The sequence below is a fragment of the Gavia stellata genome, chromosome 7 (assembly GCF_030936135.1).
Source record: "Gavia stellata isolate bGavSte3 chromosome 7, bGavSte3.hap2, whole genome shotgun sequence".
Classification (NCBI taxonomy): Eukaryota; Metazoa; Chordata; class Aves; order Gaviiformes; family Gaviidae; genus Gavia; species Gavia stellata.
Window position 1 is genome coordinate 16,887,645 of NC_082600.1, and position 18,371 is coordinate 16,906,015.

At 39.0% G+C, this 18,371-nt stretch overlaps 2 protein-coding genes across 2 annotated transcripts in view; both read right to left on the reverse strand.

Annotated features, from left to right (window-relative positions):
* Window positions 1-1,412: 1,412 nt before the first annotated feature.
* On the reverse strand, window positions 1,413-2,498 carry BDKRB1 (bradykinin receptor B1). Its single transcript, XM_009812950.2, has one exon. The coding sequence runs from the start codon at window positions 2,496-2,498 to the stop codon at window positions 1,413-1,415; it is 1,086 nt and encodes a 361-aa protein (XP_009811252.2).
* Window positions 2,499-10,450: 7,952 nt separating this feature from the next.
* BDKRB2 (bradykinin receptor B2) overlaps window positions 10,451-18,371 on the reverse strand; it is a 28,029-nt gene continuing 20,108 nt past the window's right edge. The window contains exon 2 of the mRNA XM_059819762.1: window positions 10,451-12,297. Coding sequence (XP_059675745.1) covers window positions 11,153-12,295 — 1,143 coding nt within the window. The 5' untranslated portion in view covers window positions 12,296-12,297 and the 3' untranslated portion in view covers window positions 10,451-11,152. The remainder of the gene's footprint in view (window positions 12,298-18,371) is intronic.

Sequence of the window (18,371 nt, forward strand, 5' to 3'; positions counted from 1 at the left end):
CTGCAATGAAGTTGAACCAGCAGATTTCTGTAATTAAATGAGAGATTAATTCCATATTCAAAATGGTGACACTAAAAAGAACTGTGGAAAATGCAGCACTGTTACAGTGAGTACAAGACCGAACAGGCTTTATAATAACTAATTAAATAAACTGTTACACAAATGATGTGCTTGTATGCCCCTTTCTGCACTCAGTATCTTTCTGGCCAAACATGCTGCACTATATCTCCTGCCTTCTTCTTCCATGTCTGTACGTACACATACTTTTATAGTTATGGGAACAGATAGCTCAGTTGTCTTAAGTCTATTCTGCAATTATGGCTGTGATGGAAGAGAAGTTTTCTTCTTCTTATCTCCTGTCTGGTGTATTACTGTTACATCATTATTACTATTACTACTACTACTACCACCACCACCACCACCACCACCACCACCACCACCACCACCACCAGAGTTTGTATTTTGGTAGCAGCAAGGGTTTTTAATCACAGAACTATATATTTGCTCTTCCCCAAAGGAACAGGGAAAGAGGCAAAATACAAAATAAATATAAGAAAGAACAAGACTATGGTGTAAAATGGGATGTTATGCAGTTTATTAATTTTGATTCATAAAAATATAAATATGTATCTAAGGATTTGCCTCAGATGAAAGATATTCCAAAATAATACCATATCAATGGCCATCACTGATATTTTCAGATATAAAAAATAAAAAGAATCTTTACATACTTGATGAGTAATTGTGTAACATTTTACTGGATCAAAAAAAAGTCAGATTTTGATGAGGATACTGGGTTGCTTTGCTTTTTTTACAGCTTATGTACACTTTCTTTGTGGTCCGTTGTCTGGTACGGTATTTATGCACTGAATATATTTGAAATGCACAAAAAATTATTCACATTTTCCATATGCTACTGTGAAAGTGCAAAACATTTAAAGTATTGTTAAAAATAACTGGAGCTATTCTATAATTGTTCAAATGCAGCTATCAGCCAAAGATTAAGCTCATATTTGCTCTGTAATACATGTTATAACTTTATGTATAGTGTTACTGGTGGTATAGTAGTTGTCATCACAGATACAATGCAGTAAAATGTTCAGCCAGCTTATGGCTTTCTGTAAAGAAACCATACTTCTGATATCTTGTCAAAGAGTTTTTCTTTCAAGTCACTGATAATTGATAAGACAGGTTAGATCATTTGGTATAAAATTCTGGTATTGCATGTTATGCATTTGGATGGATAACACAGAAAAAGGAAAGAAAACCTGAGGACAAATAAGCAGTCAAGTGATTTACTTTAATAAATAATTAGCTTAGTCTGTGAATGCCAGATCAGTGCCATTCATATTCATTTTTAATGCCATTTGAAATAAGTTGTAATATCAAAATGAAGGTGGAACCGAGAACCATTAGGTTAAACTACTCCTGACTGGAAGCACGTTGAAATATGAAGACTTTTCTTTGAATGATACCCAGCTCAAAGGAAATCCACAGCGAATAAACTGTGAAAAAACTTCTAAAGCCTTTTGCCTGAAGTATTTCCCAGCAAAGACATAAATCACAGGGTTAATGCAACCGCTGGTGGTAGCCAGAGTAAAACCAAACTGCTCACCAAAGTTGAGCAGTTCCCCCCAGAAGCAGCCTTTGATCACTTCTGTCTGGTACAATATATCAAGGAATACAAAAAAATGGTAAGGAGTCCAGCACAAAAGAAACATCAGTACCACTGCGAAGATCAACCTGGTAGCCTTTGTGTCTTTGTGCTCCTTGCAACTCTTTGTTCTGAGTGCTTTTCGTTCTCTTGCTTTTTTTTGTAGGGAGTGAATGGTAGAGAAATTAAGGAAGATGATTGCTGTAGATGGCAACGCAAACCCCACTATGTTGAATACCAGGCTTTCAGCTGGTACCCACAACGGGGTTGGGAAGTCTAAAGTGCATGCTGAAATATTCCACAGGGGAAAGTGTTTTACAGTCCGAAACATAAAGATTGGGATGCTGAGAAGGATGCCGAAGAACCAGATGAGCATGCAGATTCCTTTGGCCATAGTTTTGCTGCGTATCCCTCTGTGGTTCAAGGTATGAACCAAAGTCAAATAACGATCCACACTGACCGCCACTAGCAGGTAGATGCTGGTGTACATGTTTAGGCTGATGGATGCGCTGGTGCTACGACAAAGGAAATGGCCAAATGGCCAGTTAAATTGATTCCTGATGTTCTCTGCCCAGAAAGGGAGGCATGTAAGGAAGATAAGATCAGCAACAGCTAGGTTCACAAGGTAGATTTCAGCTATCTTTAGGGGGTCCTTGTGCAGCGAATAAGTGAAGAGAACAAATACATTTCCAAGCATCCCAATAACGCAGACGGTGTCGATATACTTCGGTACTATAGCGTACACGATTTCCCACCAGTCATTCAATTCCGGGCAAATAGTTGAGTTGCTGTTGTTTTCACTCTGGTTTGAGGAGGAAACATTCAGTAGAGGAGTTTCACTCATTTTTTTTAAATTCTGAAGTGAACAGGAGACGTCTTTGAAATGAGAGAAAGGGACTGCAAAAAAGAAGCATAAAATTCCAAAAGTTGTTTCCCATCAGTGGTGTAACAAATATTTAACTGCTGAAAAATCTTTATTAGTGCTCACTGATTATTATAGGCTAGATAAATCCGTGCTTCCTATGTGTAATGGTGAGAAATGTTCCCAGTACCGGCAAAAGGGAACTTCCTCTACATCCTATGAAATTTCCCCACTTTGTTTAAAGTGGCACAGAGGAAGGAAAGTGCCAGTTTAGTGTATGTAGTTCTGTATGTCTCCTCCAGACTGATGACAGAAACAGATATAGGTGAATTCCAGCTCCCTGAGAGTAGTGGGAGTCACTCTGGTGACACAAAGGTAGCTTTGCACCCCTCCTTGCCCTTTCTCTTACTCCTATTTTCCACGCTATGTGTAACTTTAGCAGGATGATGCCTGTTTCCCCAGGACTGGGAATGCTACTCACTGTGTGCATCACTTGTTTGCTTAAATTTGCATTCTTTTGTTCCCTCTCAGTTCCTCCCATCCTGAACTTCAGGTTCAAAATGACCGTTAGATTAGACAGGTTATTGCCCTCAAATGTCAGCACCTGTAATAATAAAACATTGACTCCTCCAAAATCTTATGCTCAAAATCTTGCCTGGAGGGAAGGTCTCTGCAGCTCTAAATTCACAGCACTCTTCTCCAGTTCAAAAATTTCATCTGAGTGAGTTCATCTGGAGAGAGGCAGTCCCAACCTCCAAAGCATTTAGGTTTTTATAGCATTGATAACACCTTATTTCTCTGTGGTAACTCTGTGTGAGATTGTGCAAGAATGAGAGCACAGGTAAAATATGATCCCGCTGTGAAAATCCACTGGGTTGCCAGAGCTGCCTCCTGTGGTGACTTTATTCTCCTGATGTTGTCATGCAGGACCATAGAGCCTGGATCTTGTTTTTTACAGGCATTCAGTCTTAGAATTGCTATGGTAGGCAAGACACTACTGTGCCTGTGGTGACACCTAATATTTCAGGATTTCATATCCAAGTGGAGCATGACAATCATAAAAAAAAGCATTTAAAAAAAAATCAATATTTTGCAATCAGTTATCCTGAATGGTAAATTTCTGCTACAGCTATTCAACTCTGCTTTTTCAGTTTCTGTATTTTTACCCTAAGGAGATAGCTAAGGGTTGAGTTTCTGAAGAGAGCATTTATGACCATCGTTCAACTCTTTTACATATGTGTACAGCCTTAGTGATGTCTGTGTCTGAGCAGCTTTAAGCACTTATCTCTGTGACGCCTTTAGCAATTAGTTAAGTACTAATATTCCATGTCATGCAAGTTGGTACTTAATGCACAGAACATTTTTCAACATTGCAGAATTAAGTAAGCAGCAAAGTTTTATCTGAGTTCATAAACTCACTCAAGCTGGCAGTCTTGTCAGGGAACTGGGCTACAACCTAAGTTAACACAGCTCTAAGGCTTTGAACATCTTCCCTCACGACAATCTGAATGTTATCTAGTTCGCTGACAGTTTAATCCAGACTAAGATAACTTGGGAGAATCTAAAACTGCAGAGAAGATATACAGAGCAAATAAATGAATGCTTAGTATCAAAGAGGCTATCTGTGAGACAGCAAGAGGCTATTTGTGAGACAGCAGGAATCTAACCTTTTTATAGCCGGAGGCTGGCTAAGGTGTGAGAGTAATGGAAGAAAACCTATAACACTCTATATCAGAAATAATGTAGAAGAAAGAGAACAGTTAAACATTTCCTTTTGTAAACAGAATTATTACTTTTACTAAATATAGAGGAAAAAGAAGTGCTTATTTTCCTTGCTTGCCCATTTTCTGATGATTTCTTGCTATCAGTTTATGCCAGTCACTTTGCACACTTTGGATGTGATCTCTGGGCTGGAGCCACGAATTCATTCATTTTGGGCTAAACTAAAAACTTCAGAAACATTTACTTTCCATTGCAACTTAGATTTTAGCCACAGATAAATATGACTTCTTGTTCACCTAGCAATTTTACATGAAATTTCTGTAGACTTTGTCATTGGGAAAATTTCTTCAGAGTCTACTAGCCAGTGCCCGAGCACTACCACAAGCTACAAGCCTTTTATAAACTTAGAGCTCCAGATGTCTTCTTGACAGAAAATGCAATTAATTTTCAGTTGCTTAATTTCATTTCTTATTCAAAGGCAATTTTCTTCTGTAAGTATTTTTAAGTATTTAGTGCTAATGGACAATTAGCCACATAAATGGTTTTCAATTTACGTACTTAACACATTCCAGTAATCTTTTATGCAAATAATGACATTTTTTTCCTACTTTGAACTCATTTCTGATTAATTTCCATGTACAATGAATCTATCGCTATTAAAACATGTTACCCCGTTAGGATCGTGTGTTCTGGAAACACTAAATAATTACAACTTGAGCTTTGGGAACAATCCTAAAAGTAAAGATTACTTTCAAAAAGAAAATTCTGCAAACAGCTAAGCATGTTCAGCTATAAAGAAATTTTATAAAATGAATCATGTTTTTACACATAAAGAGAACTAATCCAACCTTCAGAGTAAGTTTCATGGTGAAAAAGAAACGGAAACTCTTACTAGACTGCACAGATCAGAATTGAGAGCATAAAAGATTTTTTTTTATATAAAAAGTATGTGAAATAGTTTTAATAAAGGTAAGACATTCAAAACAGATAGACATACCTAATCCTTGTCCTTCGTGGCAATTTAGGCAAAGTCTCAAATTCAGAAAGAGTTGGTAAATAGCAGTACGGAGGTTACTGAGAGAATTCAAAGATGCATCCTCAGGCACGACTGAGTGACTGAGTGCTGAGTGTTTTGTTGGCCATGTATGATGTACGTGATGTTACATTTTGGAAGAAAGCCCTAGGATTTTTTTATTTTTTTATTTATTTTACTTCTCCAAATGTCAGCTGTAGTAGTTTTCAAGGCATGTGAAATATTTCATTCTCATTGTGAAATCATATAAGCCATATGCTGTGACTCTTGTCCTCCTGTGACCACTAAATAAAGCTCTCAAGTACAGGTCCTTGGCAATTAGAAGTTCCTTTGTATGATTAACTATGTCCATAACAATAACAATTTTATCAACAGCTCTGAACTGCCCTCTCGGTGCCAATGCACACAAAGACAAACTTTGAACTAGGTTTTTGCTGTGGTGGGAGCTCCTTCCTCTGCCAGCCTGGGGGAACACCATGCCGAAGAGCTGGGGCTAAAGCAGAATAAGTATATGGGAAGGGCTGCTGAAACGTGGACCCCCTAAACCCCGTGTCAGCCTTTCCACCGTTTTTGAAAAGCAATGTCTTTTGCACCCCGCTATAGGTGTCTAGGGCATGAGTCTCTGTGAACATTACTTCTCAGCAGTGCATGATGACTGCTGTATTTTCTCAGGTTTTCACCCATAAATAATCTTCTTTTTATCTGATTGCCTGCTGGGACCTTGTAGCCCAAGACTGGTTGTTTATAAATTATTTTTATCTTTTTCATTCTGATTTTCCTCTGATTAGAGCAATATTTTTAAAAAAAATCATATCTGATGCATCTCAGTTTTTAAATACAAATCTCTCTTAAGTATATCTGTGTAAACAATAGTTTTTTTCAACTTCTTTTTAATAACCAGGGAGAAATTATCAAGGAACTGGAATGTTATTTACTTATATAAAAAAATTCTTCCCATTGGCTACCTGCTTAACACATACACCATCTCTCTGAATTCTTGTTTGACTGGGTCTATTCTTGTTTGACAAGTGTGTTAAAATGAAAAGCCATGCAAGGCTGCACAGTGATATCTTATTATGAACTTCCCTATCATCGTGATAAATACTTTTATTCCAACTTTTTAGTCATTAAAAAGATACTAATTTAGTTATGCAAACACTAGTAAAATTGACAAATTCAAAAAATTGTACCAGTTAACACCATCACACTGCAGAACACTCTAAAGAACCCAAAATTTAATGTGAAGATTTAAAATGTATAAATACTTCTTTTATTTAAACAGCATCCAATTTAAACATTTACTTATTTTATTAAATAAATGAAACAGTATAAAAAATACATCTCAAATGAAGCTCTATGCTTCACTTCTGTCAAAATGATTTTTTTTAATATCTGGATCAAAATTTTTATTTTGGTGAAGACCTGAAACACAACTTTTTTTAATTGCATGTTACCTAAGGAATCCTAATAACCTACAGGAGATCAACCTCTAAGCAACACATTCCACGCTGACTCATTAAGGTAAGTGAATACAACAGCAGATCTTCGTCACAGACTTTCCAAAACTTCCTCTTTGCTTACGTTAGTGAATTTCTGTGTTTAAGTTATTTTTTCCATAAAGAAGAACATTTAAGCAATAACAAGAAGTCTGGAATTTGTCCTTGCTTGGACATGAATCTCCAGGAGCCGCCAACATGCACATTTACTGAAAGACTGAATAAAAAACTGCAGCTGCGTCTAAAATTTAAATGATAAATAACATAGTCTTATGAAACTCAGCACTTCAAAATGGGATCAAAATATTCGTTTGCAAATCCAACTCCTCTTTGTAAATCTAGTTTCTACTTTTCTGGTGTTTTTCATTGCTATCTTTAGAACTTTTTTCAGCAGTGGAGAGAGATTCAAAACTGGGAGTCTATAGATTTGGTGGAAATAATAGTGAAATGAATAGGCACTGCTGCAGCTCCAGGTCTTAAACAACTTAGAACAAGTCCACATAAGAAGCTGTAGCTTTATACAAAAAGGGGATTTAACGTATTGTTTCTTTGCAGCTTAGGTCTTTATTTCAACCTGTAGAGAGCACAAAATTATTTGGTAACATTTTACGGTTTGCGCAGATGTAATGGACCACAAATTACAGGAATGTGAAGGATTAAGTTTAAAAACATCTGTATTAGAGTCAACAGTTAAAAGGTTTTTGCTGTGTATCCATAATTAAAACGTGCCTTCAACGTTGGTGCCTTCAACTTGGGATATTCACAGCACATTAGTTTATGTTTTAAGCTTATGTGATCTTCAGCCACCCAGTCTGTGTTGACTTTCTTGCAAAAAGCACACATTCTCTGGAGCGGCATAGGAATTTACAAATTCTAACTGGGCCTCTCTGATCAGAAAGATTAAACAAATATGTTGATGAAGGCAGAGGTAAGACTGTTTGCTCAATTATTACACACATTATGTGGTAGACAAATGGCAGAAATCCAAAAGGTCTCTGGAGTTCTGGCTCTTGGTCCAACAGTCCAGCCATTAAAAATCTTCCTCTTAACATAGTTGGAGCCTTTAATGACCTGAACAAATTATCTTTTTAGAGCAGTGTGATTTAAGAGTTTGATTTTCTTTATTTAAATGGTTTGCAAATCAGCATAGTTATCTGCTATAACTGTTCATCTATTCTGGAACAGGAGAAAAGTTTTTGTATGCTACCTTGGGATGTAAAATTCTTTGTTCAGCTTGGTTGGATTTCTTTACATGTACTATGGACAGGAGTTGCTAAGGAGAGCTTAAACTATGGTGCAGTGATTTACAATTCCTAATAAATGATCCCGGTAGCATCACAGTGCAGTAATAATCAAGCCCTACTAACTACAGTTTACAGAGGCTGAAACAGCAAAATATGGAAGGAGCCAATGTAGGCTGGAAACCCACAATGTGCTGATGGAAAAATGGAGTGAAAGGATGATTCAATGGCTAAAGTACTGCTTGAGGATTTGGGAGACTCGAACCGAGACCCTGACTTTTCCGCAGAAACCCTGCCTAAAAAAGAACAACCTTGTCCTGTCCACAACAAGCACCAGCTGTTTGTGCTAACAGCTTTTAAGATCATTAATTTTGAATTTCAAGTGAAGCCAATAATCAACCTGAAAAAACAGAAAGTGAAAAGATGGATTGTTGATACCCTTGCTGTGCCTCTGGCAGTGGTCCCCAGCCACCCCCATCAGACTGAATGCGGAGTCAGCTGTCTGCATGGCCAAAGTCTCAATAGGAGATGTGGCAGCCTCAGGTAAAAGGGAAGAAGGGCGCAGCTGTGGGAGGGGGACAGGATAAAGAGGAATAAAAAGGTGATGTGATTACAGTTTGACACCTCCAGCCGTGAGATCCTCAGGACAAAGTCTGCCCTCATTTTACCAAGAACCCTTCTCATATTTTGCCTTGCTTCTGTGAGAACAGGACAGAGCCAAGGGTCTGAGCATGACTGTAAACTGCCAGGAGGTAAGATGTAACTTGGACATTGCACTTTATTTCTTGGGGTTTTTTAGCACCTGCATAAATGGTACATGCCAACACCGCACAATGTGTGATCGTGCTGGAAGGTGGGCAAGAACATGAATTAAACAGTCTGTGAGTCGACATTGTGCGTTCTGCAGTCTGCAGAGGCTGGTGGAGGGGCTTTCCATTGCTGCTGGTGTCTGTGTGCTCTGAGAGAAGAGCAAAGGCTTTAGGCAGAGGGTCCATCCTGCAAACAGCACCTATAGGATCTTGTGTACCCCAGGTCCTGACAAAGAAAAGTAATACCTGATGTTTCATGGGACCTGGAGTAGGGAGAGAAAAGCTACTGAAAATATTTCAGTATCCCTTGCTGCCTTAGTTCAGATTTTAAGTTCCAAAGGGATGAAGGGTGGTCAGCACAGCTCAGAAATGGGTCCTGAAAAGAAAGCTGACTCAAAGCTTTGAAAGTAGCTAAAATTCTGTGGTTTCGGCTCACTTTCCTTTGGTACAACAGGGAGTGAAAGAAAGTACCTGCAACAGTTCCACTTCTGACAAGTCATTCCTGAGTAACAGGGTACAGGCTAGATAAGAAAATGCCAGCAAATCTCATTTCTTAAAGTAGTTTATTTTCTGTTGTACATGCTTACCGCATAACAAAATAATGTCTATATATTTACATGATTTAAATTAATTTCTTATTAATATAATTTTTTATTTTACTTCCAGTACCAAATACTCAAAAGTCTCTCCCATTGCCTCAATAACCGCTGTATAGAGTTCCTTTTATTTAACGTGCTCATGAACGAGACAGATTGATAACACTGGAGATAACAGAAAGCCTTGCTGTTTCATCATAGGTGTCTTGGACAATTTAAAGAATGAACAATACAAGTATTTATGACATAAGATTATACTGGATTACTAAAGAAAACTGATGAAAATTGTCTATAAATCATCTACAGTGATCTAAATCCCATAGTTTTTATAGCACATCTGCACACTTCTAGAGCATTTTTGGGTTTAATTATTTGAAGTTTTAATACAAATTTCCCATCTTAAATGGAACTTTATTGCTCCATTCAAGCTCTGATGAATAAAGACCACGCAGTAGCAGTCTGAGTTTACTTATATCACCAAACTCCATTTCCCTTGGTGGTTTTAAGGCTGTCACCATAAGTGCTTTGAAAAGAACAAAGGCTCTGTTAGTTTCAGAAGTTTTTAGAGCATCTCCAGTTCAGCTTTTGATTAAGGTTCCTAGAGGTAAAAGTCCATACTGACAATTCAGTACACTATGAGTTTATAATCTTCTCTGTAAACTCAACTTGGATCATAGACCTAGACCAATTGGGAAAAAGCTATCTTGTATTAAAATCACTCCAATTAACTCTACAAATAAAATGTAGGTATTATTAGAGTCTGAAAAGGCCATTCTTGAATACTCTGAACTTTCAAGACTCCTATTAGCTTCAGTTAGATTTCTAAGGCAGTTATGTGATGCTCTCCTTCATATTCTCAGTTTCTTCTACTTGTGAGATTATACCAGTTGTGTTGAGCTTTTATGTTTGCATTAAATAACATTACAAATATTAATTATGCTTTGTGAATATTAAAAACTAAGTCTCTGAGCTAAAGTGTAAGCATGAATGTAAATAACATTCACTCACTCAAAAGGAGTAAGTGAATGCTTTTACCCCAATGCAGAAGGGATAAAGAATCCCTGCTACAAAGAAAACTCAGCTAACTTCATGCAGCTGGCTGCATCCTTCCTTCCGCTACTGCTTCACCTTTTTTGAGCTACTTTCCATACATACCAGCTGATGTAAACCTGTAACTAGGAGGGGCAGAGCAGTTGCAAAAAGGCACAGCTTGTCAATCAATCAGTCAAAATGGTTTTGGATGACTGAGTAGAGAAAGTAGAAGCCCAGTAGGTGGCCACGCATAAAAATCCCATTTGAATAATAGTCCTACAGGATTCATTTACCAGAACTTACTCAAATACAAGCCCCTCCTATCAAAAATCTAGTCTGACAAACTGTATGGGTACCATAAGTAGTTATACAATCCTGACAATAGCTTCTATACTGGGGCTCTCTTCAGAGAACTGTATGTACATGTATGTACACCTTAGAAATGCAAACACTTCAAATGATACATGCATCAAATATTATTCAGCCATGAAAATGTAAGTATGCTACAAAGTAGGATTCAGTCATGAAAAATGTCCAATAACATTAGAGTACGGAGTTTCCATTAAGATCAAACGGTTGGTTTCCCACAGATTTCCCACAAATGATGACTACTACTACATGTTTATTCTGTGGACTAGTAGCAGATGGATATTAGTGGAGATTGATATGTTAGAAGGCTTTTTTCCTGTAATGAAAAAATTGTGCTGTCATGGTAATGGGAAAACAGACTTTTTCCTTGAGTATTCACTTGAAATGGAAGTTCTTAAAGTGTCCAGGGAGTTTTCCATCTGCACAGACTGTGATTTTCTGCACCCCTTTGGGAACAAATCCTTGTAGAATTCCACAGCCTTCTTCTGGAAGTGCTTCCCAACAATTACATACAGGATTGGGTTCAGGCAGCTGTTGCTAAAGGCACAGTACGTAGCTAGCTGGGTCACTGTATCATTGATTTCTTCCAGGCATTTGAAAGTGGGTGCAAAGTAACGGACTGTGTCGATGAACGTGCTGATCTGGAATGGAAGCCAGCAAATGATGAAGAGCAAGAGCACAGAAAGGACCAGCACAGTGGCTTTCCTCTCTGTCTGGACTAACTTCAGTTTTTGTAGCTCACTACTTCGTAAGGCTTTGATGATTTGCACAGTGCAATAGGTAATTACACAGAGTGGGAACACAAAGCCCACAATATTCAGCAAGCAGTTGTTTACAGGCTCCCAGTAGCTGGCTGGATAAACAAGAGCGCAGGCTGTGATGTTGTATTCTTTGTAATACTGTAAATTTCGGAACACCATTGTAGGTGAACATATGAGCAAGGCACATGTCCAGACTACAAAGCTATTCCATTTGGCACAGACAGTTCTTCGCATCCGTCCAAGAGACATGGTTTTCACCAAGGCCAGATAGCGGTCAATGCTCACTAGTGTCAGGAAATAAATGCTAGAATAAAAGTTCATTGTACTCATTATGTTGACAGCTTTACAGAGGAACAGGCCGAAGGGCCATTGAAACTTGTTAGAAATATTAATGGCCCAGAAAGGTAAAACACAGACTAACATTAGGTCAGCGAGGGCCATGTTTGCTAGGTAAATTTCAGCCACTGTGCAGCGACTCTTGTGGAAACACAGGACTATGAGGACAAAGGAATTTTCTATTGCTCCCAGAATAAATATAAACCAGAGGAATCCAGGCTGAAAATCCTGTAGCCATTTCCCTACATCTGAATTAATACATCCATATTGATTCAGCTGATGCACTGCTGAATTATTGTGGAAATTTGCCGGACTGACTGTGAGCTCCTGCATGGCCATGATGTTGTAAAGCTGTGTAACGTTTTCAGTGATGATGGAAACCATATCTGTGTAGAGAAAAAGAAAAAGATGACATGAGATTGATACACCCAGCTCATTGCTGCAAAAGACACACTAAGAAAAACTGGCTCTGCTTTTCCTACTGTCCTAAAAAGCGCAGTTTTGAAAAGGCTTACAGTTCTCTGTTGCTTTCTTGTAGACACCCTGCCTGCTCGCAGAGAATTACGTGGACTAAACTGCTAGGGACTGTGTGGACCAATTTTAAGTGGGTGAAACAGAGGGGATAAAGCAACAGCAGACATTGTAGCCAACAGGTTAGCTGAAGAGAACGTTTACCAGTCTTTTTTCACTAGAACCAAGATGCAGCAAGTCTTTTTTAATTCTTTGCGGAGGTTGATGGTTACTTTCTTTTCTTCTCTTTGTGTATCGATAGCCATAGTCTCCTAAAGGACAGATGTACCTTGTGAGTCTCACGTTGCTCATTGTTAAGCTGCTAGTCTTGTGGCATGTCCCTCAACATTTTACACCCTCTCCTGTAAAGCAATTGGGTGGAATTCAGTGGTGTTTCTTCCTCATACAACACCATGTTTTTTCCCAAATGTTATGACATTTAGCTTGCAACTCTAGTTTGCACTGAGAAAGCTGCAGGAGCAAGGATCAGTGTTTGCAAGCGGTGAAGCTTTCTCGACTTCTCATGGGAATCGCTGTGTATTTCTGTGTCTGTGTTACAACCTCTTTCTGCAAGCAAGTCACAGAAGAGATAAATGGTTGAATCTTTGTAAGGGAACTTGTTTTTAATAAGTCTGCAGTGGGTGGATTGACAGTTTGGCAAAGACGGTGGCCATCATGTATGCCAGGACCTGCCTGCAGTCAGGCTGCAGTGACACAATTTGATTGTCTCACTGCAAGAGCACAATATGAAAACCAGGTGCTGTACTGTAAATATTCTATGGGTCAGAACAGCTCGCGGTCTTACAGGGAGCTATTTATAGGCATAAATGTCAGATATGTGCTTAACTGTTACTAAGACCAAACAGAAGTTGAGTGTCCAGCACCCACTCAGTACTGTTAAAATGTTAACTGTGGTTTTATTGTTGTGCTCTGACATAACGAATACAAGACTGGTTTTCCAGATCTGTATATATAATTGTCTGGACTGGGTGACAGAAATACTGCTTGTCTTTTTCCAGGTCTTTAAAATACCACTGTTTATATTATGGCTTGATTGGGAGCTTTTCAGATGTATTTTTAATTATGAAATTTGTCTGATTCAGTTGGTAACTTGGCAGTAAAAAAAGGACACATTTGTAATTCCTGAAAAGATGGGAATCTCATTGGTACCCTGGTTACTGGATTTGTTGGTTGAAGTGTCAGTGCTCAATATGCATATAGGCATTTGGCTGTTGGGTGCAGAATTACTGAAAAATGGTGGTCACATTTTGTGTACTTAGTTTTAATTAAGCACTGTAGTGCTTGAGAACCAAAAGCAAAGATGAAGACCACATTTTACTAAGTACAGTAAAGGCAATAAGAAAGGAGACTCTCTCTATACTGTAAAATTTGTGACAGAGGTGTCAGGCAGGACAGGTCACCTGGATAAAACAGGCAAGTGGGACGGAGAACCTTGAAAGAAAAGGCAACCTAAAATGGGCACAAAACAAAATGTCAGCAACACACATTTCCAGTCCTTCATAACTTGAGCAAAAGACAGTATTTGCATAAACTGGGTAACAACATAAATATTCTCATTCTCTAAGTTCATCCTCTCAAAACCTCAACTTTTCAAGTCCATATCTAACTGCAGAAACATATCTCCATCCTTTATCCTGCCTCTTCATTAACCTTGTCATTGTTAGAACCACTTCAACCTTGAGATACCTGTATCTCTTTGATTTCTGAATGTTTTCAGCCAGCATCTGGGAAATGGATTGGTGGAGCCTCTTTATTACACAGCATAACGTGTTGTAGACACCCGTCCAGTGACCTGTGCTTTTGGTGACACTGGTTATCTGGAGCTTTTAGGTCTAGTGGATATGGATTTAGTTGTTCTATACTGAAAGCAAATGCCATCTGCAGTGCATGCTATGCAACACGGCCAATATTCTGATTTATGTCCTCTTTTCATCTTCCAGGTGCAAGCAACTTACTGTAGGTTGTAAGTGCTTTGGTTAGAAATCTTACTTTTGTTTGAGCCCTTCCAGGCATAGCAGAGCACCTGCACCTATAGTGCATTTTTCTGCCACTCTGTTTGTTCATATTTCAGGACAATGGAATATAGGACAACACCAAAAGCCTCACTGAAACCCAGATATGCCTGATCTCTCACTTCTGCTTTATCCATTAGGCCAGATTGGATTAGTCTGACACGACTTTATTCTTGACAAATTTATATTGCAGTTCCTTATCACTTTGTTATTCTTTGTTATCCTCTGTATGTGGATATGCTGATTATTTAATATTTTGCTGTCATGTTGTCCAGGTATTTGAATGAGATTGACAAGTTTGTAAATCCCTGGGTCCTGCTATCTGTGCCTTTTAAAGATAGGTATTGTGTTTTGCCCTCTCTGGGCTTCTGAAGTGTCCCCATTCTCCTTGGTTTCACAGACACAAAAATTGATAGCAAAGATTTCCTCTCCTAATTCCTGAACCATGCCAGGGTGGGTTATATATGACCCTGCCACTTTGCATACCTCCATATATTCTTTAATTTGTTCTTTCCCAATTCACATAAATCCAATTCAAATCAATCATCTTAAATATCAGATCACAATCTTCATTTCTAAGAGGACTAACGTGGAGTTGTCATTGAACTTTTCATAATTCTCTGAGTTACTTGTTCCCTTTCCCTTTTGGTAACAGGCCTAGACTTTCCTCCGTTATCCTCTTACTTTTGGTATATTTATAGAAACATTTTATGTTACCTCCTATGTCCCCTAATAACTGCAACTCATTTTTATCCTGATGTTTTTGATATCTTAGATGTTCTGAATTCTTAAATAATACCTCAGATAGCCATGATTTCCTGTAATTAATCTCCCTATAGCAAAGCCTGGCATCAAGGTGCTGGTATTCGTAAACACTTAAACATCTCAAAGCCCAACTTTTGTGGCTGCGAGTGATGCCACTAACAAATTGCAAACAGCAGTTTCAAGTCTCCCTTTCTGCGTATGCTGGCACTTTACACTGTAAAAGCACATAGGAAGTGAAATACTAATGGATGATCAACAAAAGGTCATCTGAGAAGAGAAAAGTTCTGTTGGCAATGCAATGAACAGCAGCTGTTTCTTCTGCCAGTAGCGGGCTGGGATCCAGCAGAAAGAATTGTAAGTGTGTGCATTATTTTATGCTTTGAGGTTGGATGTATGCATATATTTAATAAGATGTTCATTAGTAATTCAGAGAGTGGTCATAAAGGCTATGTTGGCAATTTCTATGATTTTCCCTCATTATATGACCAACAGAAAAACAATAAACAGGAATTACTTTACAGCAAATAGCTCAAAAACTGCCTACTGATTTATGATTTTTTCCCTACAATTAATCTCTTTTAGTTTTTTTTTTAGAAGGGTAAGCCCACGAATAATTTAAAATAAATAACTTACATCACATTACTGTGGTCCAGGAATAGCGTGTAGGGGCTAGTTAGGATGTGACCAAGTCCATGACATGGGGCTTCTGGTGACCTGCCTCCTTGGTCCTTAGCTCAAGCTCTTCCTTAAAGCATTGGTAGAAATGTGGGAGAGAACAAGGTAAAATGTGCTAATGATCAATTTACAAACCCTATTTAAATGATGTGCTCAGTGCTATTCTGTATAGCACAGGAAACTCATTTAAAGTATATGCTTACTGAATAAATTATGAGTGACACAGCCACAGTTTAGAAAAGGGAGGGATTTGCCATTTGCTTATCACAGTTCAGTGAAAATAAATGTGACCCCTTCACACACTCTCTACAAATACTGCCTGTGCAATGCAAGACAGGCCTAACGTCTCAGCTGGGACTGTCAAAAAGATTTTATCTGACAGTTTTGATTGAAACACTGCCCAGCTGAAGCAGTTTATCATTATCGATTGTGAGGGACTCCTGTGGGGGCTGAATTTATCCCTGCTGGATTTCACCTCCTACAGTTCGTTACCTCCTCCTCGACAGTCACTAAAAATGTTGTCAGTCATTGTCTCATGCTGTTCCAGAATATCTTTTGCTAATAGCATTGGGCACAAACGGCAGATTCGATAGTGGGTGGCTGCAGGGTGCTCTGTGTGGGAAGCAGTCATGACCTGCCCAGTGCTGGCAGCAGCCAGACCTGTACCTCTTGTAGACACTGCCCTGGTCAAGGGAGGAGGGCTTTGGGGTCGGCTGATGCAGCGATACATTGAGCAATGGCTGGATCCTGCCAATGATGCAAATGAAGAACCCTTACAGAGGGACTGGGAAGAAGGGGTTAATCAACTGTAGTGCTGGGCTGCTGGATTGTCTTTACAGGCAAGTGGAGAGGGACCCCAAAAAGGTGGTGGTCATCAGTGCTATGACCTGAAAGCTCTGAGGGCTACGCACAGTCACTAACACACCTTGGTATTGCCTGGTAGCCTGGTGGGACGTCCTGCTGGTGAAGGACTGACCTTTATGTACTGTACCGGGGGGAGCATGCCGGAAGACAGGCCTGAGATTATCAGCAAGCCAAGGATAACATCTAGAGTCCAGGAGTGCGGTTAATCTTGGAGTAAGTGTCATGTGTGGCAGGAAAGTCTCTGTGCTACAGTCATACATGTGGGGGCCTATGGATGTTCTTGAAAGAAAAGAAGCAGGATATGATGAATTGGGACAAAAAGCCCTTTAATGATCAAAAACTGTGACCTAAGGAATAGAAGGGCAGGGAAAAACCAGTCAGAGCTCAGTTAATGCTGCTACTGGATGTGAGCAAGCTCCAGGACAGCTAAGCCATTTGGTGCATTGCTTTACTCCCCAAATGGGGAAATGCCTGTGCTGCATCAGGTGAACATTTTCCACAACAGGTTTTGGATCTGGATGAAGCCCTACAGCTACTGGACTCATGAATCTATTAGTACCTCCACTAGTGGTGTTAATCTTTGCTTGTACTGTGCTAAATATTTGCTTGTACGCTAAGATATAGGGAAAACTTAAACTATTATGATAGTCTCAGTTACGTGTTTTGCAAGGACAAGGCCTGAAATGTGTAATAAGTATTCAGATTATTGCAATGTTAACTCCAGTAATCTACTCTATGGGAGCAAGGGAGGGACTTTGTAATGCGTATATTAAAGCTGTTGTCACTTTGTTGGTTACACGTTTTGCAGAAACAAGGTGTGAAATTTGTAATCAGTATATTGCCATAATATTAACCTTGCTAATTTAGTCCTCAGGGACAAGAAGTGGAGCCTATAACAGATGTATGTTCAGGCTGTTATGATGTTAACACCTATAATGTGGTTTGCTGGAGCAAATGGTGGAATATTAAAAAGTGTAGGTACACAGTCATAATTTTAACCTGTATAGTCTAATTTGCAAGGACAAAGGACAGAGCAGGCCCAAGGCCCCACTAGTCTTCTACTCCAAATGAGGGATTTCTTGGATATATGTTCATTCATGATGAAGGTTGCCTAGAGCGCAGCTTAGTTTTCCATTTATTTCAGGGACTTCTTAACAAGGGATGGGCCTTGTGAAGGATAGGTATGACGCCCGGTCTGTAGCATCCTTAACAGTATTTTATAATTACCTGGTTTGTTTTAAGTGCCGCCAGTGGCCAAAAGTGTTTTCAGATACATACAGCTGGTTTGCCATACATACATACAGCTTCATATACAGCTGGATGTTGATGGCACAGGGGAGTGGAAAAGCTGGGAGGACAAACATGGTTTTGAGTGAACGGCTGCAAACTGAGAGGAGCACTGGCTCACTTCTGACATGGTGCTTTTTTAGATGACAGGTCAGCTACAGAAAGAAATAGCAAAATACCCAAGGCCTGCCACAGCCTCTCCTCTAAATCTCTGTCCGGGTGCAGACATACCTTTTTTCTGACAAAAGGTATTATTTATGTGTAAAATAATTATAATTGAGATGGAGAAGAACAGAATGGCTGGACTGCTGTGAGAGCTGGTAGGA